At 33.7% G+C, this 14431-nt stretch overlaps 1 protein-coding gene across 17 annotated transcripts in view; it reads left to right on the top strand.

Moving 5' to 3' along the window:
- Positions 1 to 14431, top strand: part of dlg1 (MAGUK family member discs large 1) — a 43690-nt gene that overhangs the window by 23866 nt on the left and 5393 nt on the right. For 4 of the 17 annotated variants that reach the window (XM_089474106.1, XM_089474110.1, XM_089474114.1 and 1 more), the window contains 9 exons: positions 14 to 827; positions 2286 to 2373; positions 2483 to 2696; positions 2768 to 3181; positions 4102 to 4204; positions 5408 to 5482; positions 6682 to 6726; positions 13900 to 14049; positions 14116 to 14398. In XM_089474106.1, the coding sequence (XP_089330232.1) occupies positions 14 to 827; positions 2286 to 2373; positions 2483 to 2696; positions 2768 to 3181; positions 4102 to 4204; positions 5408 to 5482; positions 6682 to 6726; positions 13900 to 14049; positions 14116 to 14398 (2186 nt within the window). Of the gene's footprint in view, positions 1 to 13; positions 828 to 2285; positions 2374 to 2482; positions 2697 to 2767; positions 3182 to 4101; positions 4205 to 5407; positions 5483 to 6681; positions 6727 to 10497; positions 10579 to 13899; positions 14050 to 14115; positions 14399 to 14431 lie in introns of all 17 variants that reach the window. The other 13 variants (XM_018015899.2, XM_018015902.2, XM_018015897.2 and 10 more) reach the window with 8 other exon arrangements.

Raw genomic sequence — 14431 nt, 5'->3', positions numbered from 1 at the left:
CTCCCAAAAACAGAGTGAAAAGAATTTGGAGAATGTCACGCACGAGCTGGCCGTGGGCACGCTCAAGTCAATCACTGATAAGGTGACGCTGATTGTGGGCAAGACGCAGCATTTAACCAGCAGTGTGTCACAGTCGGGCGGCAGTCTGGGCGGCCAGCTGGGCCAGCAGTCGCAGGCGCAGCACTCGCAGTCGCAGACCCAATTGGCAGCCACACGCCAACAACAGCAGCAGCAGCAGCAAGTGAACTCGGAATCTGCAGGTGCGCTTAACACTGTTGGGCAGTCAGTTGTTGATTCAGTCACAGATTCAGTCATCAGCAACTCCACTGTTACCACAACCACAAACATAACCACTTCCAATACCAACAACATCTCCACCACCAACACCATCAACACCTCCATATCCACCACCACCACCAACAACAACACCAATTTAGGCTCAAGCAGTAGCCATCTAGTGCAACATAATATTGCCGCAGTCAACAACAGCAGCAGCAGCGGCAGCAGCAACACTCTTAACCTAAACAACAACAATAATAATAACAACAACAACAGCAGCAGCAGCAGCGCCAACAGCAGCAGCAACAGCAACGGCAACAGCAACTGCAAAACCAACAACTACAATAACAACAGCAGCAACTTGGTTGCAGTCGCTGCAGTCACACAACCACAACAACTACAACAACAGCTACCACAAGCACCCGCCTCTGCCACTGCCTCTGCCTCTGCCTCCGCCCCAGCTCTAGCTTTCAATGCTAAGCTTGCAATGCCAATGGCTGCTGCTGGTGGCACAGAGCAAAGCCGTTCCCAATCACCCTTGCCAAGGCGTAAGCGAATCATATTTGAACTTCAACTAATCACAACTCTCGATAAATTAACAACTCTCTCTATATGCATTTCTCAACAAGAGCCGCTAAACAGTCCTGAATCACCTACTAGCCCACACTAATACATTGCCAATATATCAATATATCTGCATATATCTCTGTATGTACTATATGCATGTGCATATCGAATAGATACACTCATTTAGGTTGGCTACAAACCTGTACAGCATACAGAATTTAGACTGGGCTCTTAACTAACTGCTAATCTATTGTTGCTATCTCTTAAGCTCTCGTACTAACACCGCTCCTATATATGTATATACATATATCATATATATATATATCTCTAACTTAGTTGTGATAGAGTTCGATTCCCGCAGCACTCTACGGAGCGCTTGCACGGCTTTTGCTTGCGTGCTTGCTAAGCTGCTCGTGCTCCCGTGTTGTTCGTTAAACACTCAACATTTTGCAACACTGGCCCACAAAGCCGTGTTGTTCATTCCAATCTATACAAATCGAGACATTTGATCAAATACTGCAAATGTCGACCCGAATCTAACATGGCACTCGTCTTCGTATTTGCATGCATCAATCTATATATATATTTATAAAATATATATATATCAGTATATCAATATATTATATTTGATATTTGTCTTATGTGTTTATTATAAGATCATATTTATCATACATCTGAATGTGTCATAGGCGATATATCAAACGAACACTCCACACGATTCATATGGATTTTCTTTTAGTTTAATTTCCTTTTGTTTTTCTCTCTGCCTGTTTGTTATATGTTTTGCAAACATTTGATGTCCTTCCGGTTTTAACTGTTTGTTCAACGTTTTATATACATACTTATTATGTTCAAGTTTCCATTGGGAAATTATTGATCGATGTTTATCGTGTATCGATAGATCAACCTAAAGTACATTATATCCTATTCAAATGTTATTATCAAATGGGTGTTCCGTATTATGAGCGATAAATCTTTGATTTCTCTTAGCCATCCTCTTTTGTTATTCTCTTTCTCTCTATCTCTCTTTCTAATCCTCTGTTGTTGGTTTCTGGTATCTGGTTTCTCAACTTCTTTGGTTTTATCAACTTTTTTCTTTCTATTCTATTCACACTCTATATTCCACTCGTGAGAGATTCGAATCTGAGTCTCTTGTGCTGTGGCTGCTATTATAAATTTCCTTAAGATTTATATATATATCTATGTGAATTCGCGACCTTCACTAATTACCCTTACCCCTCTCTATTTCATGTCTCTAAAAATGCACGTGTGTGCATTACTTTGTGTGTATGTGTGTATACATTACCGTTACACGCGTTGTGCATTATTATTTTTGATTGAAAACCAAACAAAAACAAACAAATTAAAAAAAAAAATCAATACATAAATTGGAAAACAATTATATGAATATAAATTTACAAAATAAATAATATATATAGAGCCTGGCTCAAGATACGCATCGACAAATGTCCTGGCGACCGTGCCACCGGGCACACCACGCGCTGTCAGCACAGAGGATATAACCAGGTGAGTGAGTTGCGCCCCAGCCACAGTGAATATATACTATATAGCAAACAATTGCAGCTGCTTATGATCTGATATGTGTATTACATTTATATTTATTTAATGCCAACAGAGAACCACGCACCATTACCATACAAAAGGGACCGCAAGGTCTGGGCTTCAATATAGTCGGCGGCGAGGATGGACAGGGTATCTATGTATCATTCATATTGGCCGGCGGTCCGGCTGATCTTGGCTCCGAGCTGAAGCGCGGCGATCAGCTGCTCAGTGTGAACAACGTGAATTTGACGCATGCCACACACGAGGAGGCGGCACAGGCACTCAAAGTGAGTTGTTAAACTAATAATATTTAATGTATATGATATGTATGTTTAACTTATGTGCATTTAACCAACAGACATCTGGCGGCGTGGTCACTCTAGTTGCACAGTATCGTCCAGAGGACTACAATCGCTTCGAGGCACGCATTCAGGAGCTGAAACAACAGGCGGCGCTTAGCGCTGGCGGCTCGGGCACCCTGCTGCGCACCACACAGAAGCGATCGCTATATGTGCGCGCTCTGTTCGACTATGATCCAAATCGCGATGACGGTTTGCCATCGCGTGGCCTGCCCTTCAAGCACGGTGACATCCTGCACGTGACCAATGCCTCCGACGACGAATGGTGGCAAGCACGCCGTGTGCTCGGCGACAATGAGGACGAGCAAATTGGTATTGTGCCATCGAAGCGGCGCTGGGAGCGTAAAATGCGTGCACGTGATCGCAGCGTCAAGTTCCAGGGTCATGCGGCAGCTAACAATAATCTAGATAAGGTATAAATAACGCCTTCTGCTCAACAATTTAAAATTGCAACGAAGCGAAGTGAAGATGCAATAGGCAGATATATGTAGATATACAAAAGTTGAATGGAGTTAGTATAGCTCATAGTTATAGTAGATGTGCCGTTAGCCATATGAAAGTTCAATGAATTTTCCACGTTAATCGGCTCCATTTTTATAAAACTGTCTCAAGTCTTCATTGCTTAGTTCTAAATTCTGTGCTAGATATGAATCAAGATTTGTAATATATTCAGCATTATATATAATGTTATATGTAAATTATATAGAAGAACTCGCTTAGAAGCTATTAAGCAATATTGAGTTCCATTTGTGAATTCTTTGAGACATTTTAGTATACTATTTTGATAGCTTAGAAATCATAACAGGCCTACTATATTATTACTATACTAAGCTCTATATTTTGTTTGATACTGAGTGATATGTTTATGTAGAGCTGTATGCTAAAATTCTTGTTATATGAACATCTAGATTTGCAGTGAGCTCAGCATTATACAGTAGAATCTCAATAGTTCGAAATAGCAAGGGGATCAGTTTTTTTTTTTTGATTTACACAGAATTTCAAATTATCTAGAATTATTGAGAACTAATTGTGGGCTAGCAATTTTTTTCTCGATATATCGCGATTTTCGATTTACGAATTATCGAGACTCGACTGTATATAATATTTTGTATAGACATTTTGTTGTACCATATTAAAGGGTTTACAAACGTAACTGAAGTAGAAGCTCCACTTTCTTATATCATCATTATCAGCCTTTGCTACACTTCAGCCCACGCTTCGAGGCTTAATGACTGGCTATTTTTATTTTTAGCCAGACTTATTGTTATTATATTGTTGACTATAATGAATGTAACTTGTCACTAACTGAATGACATCCTCCCTCTTATTACAGCAATCAACTTTAGATCGCAAAAAGAAGAATTTTACGTTCTCACGCAAGTTCCCCTTCATGAAGAGTCGCGATGAGAAGAACGAAGATGGCAGCGATCAAGAGCGTAAGTAGCATAGCTCCAGGGCGTGGCATTCAACCAAACAGAAAATCTATTGAAAACGAGATTAACGCGTTAATCCAGCATTTCAACAACAACAACAACTACTACTACTACTAACAACAACAATTATTACAATAACAACAACAACGACAACAATAGCATCGAGAACAAACAGTGAAAAATCTTGAGCAACAGAGCAACAATTTATTTCGATAATAATTTGTTAAACGCTCTCTCACTTCCGCTGTCTGCCTATCTCTTTCTCTCTCACACTCGCTGTCTCTCTCTACGTGTGTGTGCTTTTGTCTCTGTCACACTGTATTAAATGCTTTTCGTGTGGCATCTTCTAAGTGTGTGTGTCTTCGCGTTGTCTAATTGCAATTACAATAAGTGTGTGTACACCTGCCTTTATCTATCTATCTGTCTCTGTCTCTGTTTCTCGTCGTCTCTCTGGCTGTGTGTGTTGGTGTGTGAGCACACGGCTGGAGCAATTTTAGGTTTATATGACGTACATATATTGTTATAAAGTCAATTTTAATGTTATTTATTTTTATTTTTTTGTGTTCGTTTCTATTCGAATATGTTAATTTAGTTTGTAAGTGGAAAATTTGTCGATTTTCAGTTTCTTTTTCGAAATATATATATGTCTATTCATATACATATGTATGTATGTATGTTTCATAATTGTTCTTTTTTGCTTATGATCAATAAACAATTTATGAATTATAAAATTTAACTGTACTACGAATTGTGTACACACTCACCCACAGTCGACTATACACACACACACACACGCAAACACCCATATAATCTTTATGATTTGATCATATTTCGGCTTGTAGACGAATATATTTGTTATATTTGTTATTTTTTTTATACATATTTATGTTTTAATATGTTTTCTATATGTTTGTCTTTGTTGAATTGAATTTGTAACAATTATTTCATGCATTTTACATTTGTTTTTCGTTTATTTTCATATTTGATTGTGTTGTTCCACACACACACACCCACACATTTGCGATGCCTACCTGCGATTCCTTCATTTTCGACAAAAACAACAACAACAATATTGAATATATATATATATACGCACACACACACACACATGATTGCTGTGATCACCTGGATTGTACTGTGATTTCTCTTGCTGCGTGTGTGTGAACTATGTGAACTTTTCTATATGTAACTATATATGCTATATAGCGAACGGATTTGTAAACAGCAACAGTGAAATCGATGTTAACAATGTTAATAATAATCAAGCGAATGAGCCCCAGCGTAAGTCTCTCTCTTCAGATCTCCCTCTCTGTCTTTCACCTTCTCTCTATACCCCGCTCTGTCACTGTGTGTGTGTGTGCCACGGACACAACCACACACACACACACACTTGTATGTGTGTTTACTTGTTACTTGTGGGTTATCCATCTCAAGTTGTTATCTGTGTACATTGAATATACATCAATATATATAACTATTATACTATATCTACTTATATACATAATGTACAACCTTTGGCATAGGCCTATGTATGTTATCTTACATTGGTTATGTTTAAGCATAAGTTTTGCACACGGTTTATGTTTTAGATGGGGTATTTGTGCTTGGGTCCCAGGAAGAGGGTCTCTCATACACACACACACATACACTTACAACCATACACCCACACATCTGTATACGAAAACAGCATATGTAATTTGAGCTCTACTAACAAAACGCACATACTTTAAAGACCTATCTCTCCCTATATATACATATATTAAAGTGTTAAGAGCTATATTTGAGTATGTAACCGCCCCAACTCTTTATGTATATTATATACCTACCTACATTTATATATATATATAAATCAACGTGCTTCAGCGTTCGCTACAAACAATGACAACGACAGCAATAGCAACAACAACAACAACAACAACTATAATAACCTATCTATGCTCATTACATTAATATATCTACATCTACATCAACGGTTACAACAGCTGTTTGTGCACACATACATACATATACATAATGTATACTGCGTGTTCTGGAATAGCTATTTAACGCTTATTACCTGTATTACCTATAGAAGCAGCTATTGCTCTAGCCACGTACTGCTGCTAAGCAAGCAAAAAGATACAGGAAATAATACTATAACATCATCATAATCATCGTCATTATCGTCATCAACTCGATTCTCGCTAAATCTAGCTATCTATCTCTCTGTCTGCCTCCTCTTTTCTCTCACTCTCTCTCTCTCTCTCCCTCTCTCTATCTCTCTGCCCTTCTTCCTACATTTGCTGAGGCACACCAAGTTGTGTCTCGAAACCAAATCGAAACTGTTTAATCATCTTTCATTGAAACATACATGAAACTATGAAACTACTTTAACTACTACTCTTACATAATTATCTATATTTTTACTGCTATTCTGTTTTAAACTGACCAAAGCGTATATCTTTTTCGATTCTCTTTTTGTTTTTCTCTTCATTTTCCAGCTTTTATGCTTTGCTACACACAAGACGATGCCAACGCTGAAGGAGGTATGTACTTGACTATAAACTTGATGCCTAACTTGAAGCAATTACATATAGACACACTCACACATATACATATATATACATATAGACATACACATGAACAACAATTAACTCTCACACACACACATACTTTTCTCTCTCTATTTACGTATATTTGTATTTACACTGACAAACTAATTCGATGTTTCATTCAGAAACACATACACATATTTGTATTATTTTTGTATATGTGTTTACATACATACATACATACATACATACATACATACATCCACGGTTACATCAACTACACTAATCCACATGTAATGCATACTAAACTCACTCATTTCAATAAATATATTTTAGCATTTTACGCATCTTTAGCAAGTGAAATATCTAACAATTACATACATATACATACTTACATACATACTTACACATATTATTTAATTAGTTTTGAATAGTTAATAAAGAATAATTTTGTGTTTTTGTTTCTCTTTTTTCTTTGGATCTCATATTTCTCATAATTATTTTATTTCTCGATTTATTTTTACAAATTACCCTTAAGTCCTCTCTTAACATAGACTTAAACATCTGATACATACATATATTACATATACCTATACATATTAATATTTATAACCATTTCAATGCAGATTGAAACATTTTAACTTTAAAAATTTAGAACATTTCTCAAAGTTATTGAAATATATAAGGAACTCAATTTGATATGACTTACCAGTCCATCTAGCTGAATATTTGATTATATATGTATTCATATTTATATTCTATAAACTTGATCAAGAAACGTTTCTTCATATATCTCAGAATTCAACCCAGATAAGGCCTAATTCTCTTTGGCTCTCTTTTGTTTTTCAAATTTCTCTTTGCTCTCGAGTTTCGTAAAAGTTATGGCATAGCTATAAAATGTAACTGTATTTTCTATAATCCAATATATACATATATCTGAGGTACATGAATCTATTATATATATATATATACACACTCACACACATACACATGCATCTTTGGCATATGTAAATAATTGATATTTAATTGTGATCATACTTTGGTTTCTCTTCTTCTTAATTGTGTACAGTACGATGTACTTATATTGTGCATATATACATATATATATATATATATACATATATATATATATAAACTATACATATATTGTGTATCTATAGCAAGCGAAGTGATTCGTCCCAAAACGAAATACCAAATATATTAATCGAAAACGAATTCTCTATTTTGATGTCTTGTATATTATTATTTTGATCGTTCGAATTGATTAACCGATATTCTATGTGCATATAATACGTACATATATACACAGAAATATATAGATGTATGTATGCATCGAAGTATATAGCATATCGGCCATGTCATATAATATATTTAATCCAACTAAAAATATTTCCAAATATCTTAATGTTTATTGTTTTTCTCTTATGTTCAAATTACCATCGAAGATGTTGCGTAAACATAAACATTATCTTCTTCAAACTACATAATCAGTGATAGAATTCCATTCATCTGGCATTACTTTTGCTCCGGAGCATATCTCTATTATATATATGTACATATATATCTCCAATATTTCAACTCTCACAACTTTCAGATCATCATTTCAGATATATACATATATATATATATTTTACTAAATAGTTTCTGACTTCAGATTCGTAGTTTTATTTTTCCACATTACAATGAAGACAAACCGATTCTAGTCGATTATAATATATTTGTACATAATCACATTTCTGTGCGTGCGTGTGTGTGTGTGTGTATTTGTCACTAATCGTTGTGCCAATTTAAGTTAACTAATAAGTAAGCTTATACTTGTTTAGTACTTAGTACACACACACACTCTCTCTCTCTCTCTCGCTCTCTCTTTCTATAGATATCCTATATATTGCAGTCTATCTTTATATTCATTTAGGCATTATTATTATCGTTTTTTATTTACGTTCCTCTTATATTAGTAATAAAATTCCACATGATTTTAGGGTTTTTATTTGATCTGTTGGCATATTTGGATCATTTTCTCTGAAATTCACTGTTCACCTTCATATTTCTTTTTTTTTGGTTTACTGCAATTCGAATAGCTCAGTTTAGAAAACCCGAAAACTCCATTTGAACAGTCTAATATATAATCATGATAAAAAAAAATATCCAATAACACGAACATACAAAATATCCGAAAATAACTGGAAAGAGTAATTAGCCTCGGCATTCCGAAGAATTTATACCTTTGTAGATATGCGAACGCTTTCTAAATGAAACTTGTATAAAGCATATTTTGAGTATATATTTATAAATAATTTACTTTTATAAAGTATGTACAAGTCAAAGTATATTCTGCATTGGGAAAAATGAATATATTCCTTATAATGCCTTCTCTAAAGTTAACTCAAAGAAAAACCTTTTTTCCACATGCACTCCAGAATTTTATCTGATGGGCAAACAAATATTTTTTCTCCACAATACCCAAATAATAATATTTGATGGCCATGGATAACTAAGTAATATCCAATCATTTCGTTTCCAATGTATGTTCAATAAATAACCAGCTGAATAGGTAGTTTTATGAAGTGGGTATAAACATATATCAGACATAAATCACTATCTATATATTATCTATATATATTAGATAAAAACATATATATTTATTAGTCCTTATCTATAAAAAAAAAAAAAAAAACGATAAGCCATTCTTTGGTTGCTTTTTTTTTTTTAATTTATAAATTTTGGTTTCTTCACACCAAATTATAGACATACACACATACACGCCGAATACGCATTCACAAGAAAGAAAATATACACACACAGACCACACGCATATATACACACAGACACACAGATTCTCTTAAAGATCGTTTAAATTTTTGCAGGTTAATCAAAATATATACAAATGATTAATTTTGTTTATCTTTTTCTTCTTTTTTCTTTAATTAATAATTTCCTTTTGACTTAACCTTTGTGTGTGTGAACTGTTTTAAATTTTACGTTCAACAATTACAAAAAAAAAAACTACAAAAAAAAAAAAAAAATAAATGCTTCATCTACTTTATGCTGCCTACTGCTATTTACGACTCTACTACCTTCTGTCACAAAATCTACTACTATAACTATTATCTACTACTATTACTGTTACTACTACTACTGTTACTGCTACCACTATTTACAACAACATCTACTATTAATTTTTATGTTCAACTATTTACAATATTGTTTTCAATTCCGTTTCGTTTGATAATTCATATATATTTGATGTGTGTATCTACTTCAACTTTTATTGTCTTACCATAAAACAAACCCAACAAACGCCACAACAACAAAAACAACTGAAATGAACATATAAAAAAAAAAATATTGTGAATACGTTTTTCAATTTGTTGTGTTTTACATAAAATTTACCGTTTTTGTTCTATAATATGAAAAACAATTTTCTTTTAATTGAATCAAACAAACTTTTCGACTGATTGAATCTATTATTATACCTATTATGAATACATCAATATATATATATATTTTAAAATATATATTAAAAAATAAAAAACAATACATATATATATTTGTTACAATCATGCGCTCGTTCATGTACTGCGACAACAACAACAACTACAACTACTTCTACTACTACTACTACTACTAAATTAATCAACTACTTTTCCCGAACATCACAATCAACAACCAACCAACCAACCAACCGACCAATCAATCAATCAATCAATGAATACATATGTATATGTATATATATATGAATCAATTATGTGCAAATGCGCGCAGGCGAGATTATCTACAGAGTGGAATTACCTGATATGGAGCAGATAACTTTAATCTACTTGGAGAATAACGATGCTGACTATCGTAAGTCGAGCAACTAAGCAACAATTTTTGTAAAAGATAAAAAAAAAAAAACAGACCATACAAATGCAACAACAGCTATAAAGGCCTTAAATATTACAACTTCAATTTCAATTCATTCAAGCTTACGTTCTTTATATAAATATATATACAAAAAAAAAAAAAAAAAGAAAACTAGGTTAAAATCAGAACAATATCCAGAATATATATATATTTATTTTTGTTCTGTATTTTGTTTTTAAATATATATATATATATTTTTTTTAAACTTTAGTTAGCAAACAAAACGAAACTGCAAGCAATTTTCCTATTTAAATGCCGGTTACTTGGTTAGTTTCCCATCCCTTTCTCTCTCTCTCTCTCGTTCCAACTATCGCACACTCTGTCTCTCTCTCTATCTCTCTTATACTATTTTTCTATAAATCCATCACTCATGCTATTCAGCTCGAATATTTGCAATTGATAGAAATATTTCATAATACTCAACGAAGGTCTCATTATAGAATTTTCCTATAGCTAGTATTATTAGCATTTTTATAGAGGAATGGTTTTTAGCATATTACGAATATAATAAATTTCCATTTCTACTATGCTTTTTAATTTGTTCTTTTGTTCATAGTGCTAAGTTTCAATTGATCAGAAAGGATCCAGTCTCTCAACTGCTTTTATTTATTATGATTTTGTTTATTATCAAAATTTTATTTATTTATTTATATTTATTTTTTCATTTTAAAAATTGAACTTGAGCCTATTTTTTGTTCAACTTCAGCGCTGAAAGTGTTCGATGGTTTATCGATAACTTCTGTCGAGTGTTCGATACCAAAAAATTGAATATATTGCGCATAATCATGTGAAATACGCTTAAGCTTTGTTGGTCGAGCGCGTATTTGAAGTTTGTTAGCCAAACCTTTTGTTAAACCCCTGCTACAGTTATGTTTTATTCCGTAGCTTAGGCACGAGTCACGAAATTTTCGAGTTACGATTTACGATTTACGATCTTAGAGTTTAGTTTCTTAGTTGGGTGCATTATTGCCTGCTCTCTTCTTTTTCTCTATATGATATCTTTCTCTCTTGCTCTCTGCCTCCTTCTTTTGTATATTTTCCAATTTCGCTTATTTATTTCTCTTGATTACGTTCCATTCCGTTTAAGTATACACATTGAGACGTTCTCTTTCGTTTCTTTATACTTGCTTAGTTTCATGCTGTGCTTTATTCATTTCACAATTTCCGTAGCGATGCAATGCAATCGGTAAGCCGAAACTATCCAACACTGATAGATGTATTGTTATTGTCATTGTCATTTATCGTATTCGTTATCGATATCGTTCCATTGCACGCACATTCCCACAAATTTTTGACTCATTTTCGTTGCAACACAACCGGAAGTGAACAACAGCAAATACCTTTTCCAAGCCCTAGTCTCCCCCCAAAGAAAAAAAGAAAGAAAGCTGAATCCCCATGAGCAATCGAGCAATCGATAAGTCAATTATTATTAAGATAACGAAGAGGGATGTGAACGACGACAAAACATAATTAGTTCAATAGTATAATATAATGATGTATTGAAAAATTGATGAAATTGAAAGCCTCTGAAGATATTATATTATAAATAAAAGAAAGTCTTGTTTGATTTAAGAAGTGTTCTTAATTTATCCACGATATATCACGTACTTGATTACTCCAGTCTGAAACTCAACTCATTGCCCCCGGTTACGAAATTAAACAATTTTTATCACATTTATTTCCTTTACCATAATTATTTTCTCCATCTTGATCAGAGTTTTACTCATCCAATTGGCTTTGGCGTACTTTGTTTTTACAACAATAATTGGCATCATTTCTTTTAATTTACTAATTAATAGTTCTATCTAAACATGAATTGCAAATGAAACCCATATGACAAGCTGTGACTGAGTGAGTAAACTACAAAAACAACAAATATTCCAAAACCCAAATGTGAAATCGAAACGAATGAGCGAGCGAACGAAATGATCGATAAATCGATAAAATCAACAAACCAAATGTTAAACTTATATATCCATCTATATGTATATATATACATATATAGAGTATATCTACTACTTAATGAAACAGTAAACGACAGTCAATTATTGTTTCCCTAGGCTAATTATATATACATACTTGTATATGTATTTAGTATAGTTATAGCAACTAAGTTAAGTTATAAACGAATTGCTACTAAACTCTCATATAAATCAAGTCATCCGTAGTACATATCATATAGATCAATTGTTGTTTGTCTTGCACTAACATCTTATGATTATTTCGAGTCTTATGTCTGAGTATTTTGTGTTGTGTTTTGTGTATGCATTAGTTTTGTGCACTTAATTTACTAATTTAATATATGTATGTATAATAATAATCCTAAGCTAAATCTGAGTATCGAATGCCTCAGATTTGGGTTAACTGTATTTAGTGTATTTTTGGCTAGTCTGAATCGTATATAAATAGCACACTTCTAACTGTAAATTTGCGTACAATACAACCAAAATGTATATATATATGTATGTTATATATCTACAATTCCACAATTTATTTTGTTAATTTTTAATTTAAAACAAGTATTTAGTTTTTCCTTTCTCCCATTTTCCTATTACAATAATTTTCTCAACATTCTTGTGCCAAATTTCCTCACTCTTTAAATCTATTTTAAAGCAAATCAAATATTTGGTATTTTCGTAGATTTCATTTTGATATTCTTTTTGTTATTTTATATATATATTTGTTTCTTATCTTTCTGTTCTGGTTCAGTATATGAAAGTGATCGCTATACTAAAGTCCCTTAGCCTAATCGACCTATTCGAGAGCCTTTGTAGACAATAAATTCAATTTAAAAATGCTTTAAACCTAACTAACCAGGACAAAAAAAAAAAAAAAAAAAAAAAAAAAAAAAAAAAATAAAATTAAAATTAAAATAAAAATAAAATTAAAAAAAATGAAAAGAAAACCTTAAAAAATCTTATTAATATAAATTTGTAATTATTTTTGCCTATAAATATCTCTCTCTCTCTTTCTCACTTGATATCGTATCCTTTTTGCTTTCTATTCTATTTATATTTTTATGCCTATATTCTATGCTATTCCAAATTGAAAACTTTTAACCGTAAACCCAAACAAAGCAAAAGAGCAAAAATCTGCTTGATTTCTTCTGTAAAAAGAACCAACAACTCTACTTACTGACCCCAAAAACTCAACTCCCAACTCTAATGTCCCCCATGCCCGAGGACCTAGACTCCATTCATTCTGTACATTTTGTTTTTGCACGCGCACAAAACCTAATAGCAATGCCTACTATGCTTACAGCTTCCGAGGAGAACGTGCTGTCCTATGAGGCCGTGCAGCGTTTGTCCATTAACTATACGCGTCCCGTTATAATACTGGGACCGCTTAAGGATCGTATCAACGACGATTTGATATCCGAATACCCGGACAAATTCGGGTCATGTGTGCCACGTAAGTGATAAAGAATTTGAAGAATTTGAATTGTTGATTTCATAAACTCTTTTTGCACACCAACAGATACCACACGGCCAAAACGCGAATATGAGGTCGATGGCCGGGACTATCATTTTGTGTCGTCGCGCGAGCAAATGGAGCGCGATATACAGAACCATCTGTTTATCGAGGCTGGCCAATACAATGACAATCTGTACGGCACTTCGGTGGCCAGCGTGCGCGAGGTGGCCGAGCGGGGCAAACATTGCATATTGGATGTGTCGGGCAATGCAATCAAGCGCCTGCAAGTGGCGCAACTCTATCCGGTTGCTGTGTTCATAAAGCCCAAGTCTGTCGACTCAGTGATGTGAGTATCTCCAAACGAGATAACTTTGTATGT

This window comes from Drosophila arizonae, chromosome X (genome assembly GCF_054131065.1).
Source record: "Drosophila arizonae isolate 15081-1271.41 chromosome X, UAZ_ARI_1.0, whole genome shotgun sequence".
NCBI classification, from domain to species: Eukaryota; Metazoa; Arthropoda; class Insecta; order Diptera; family Drosophilidae; genus Drosophila; species Drosophila arizonae.
Note: the sequence above shows the minus strand (reverse complement) of the source record. Positions and strands in the feature narration are given on the sequence as shown.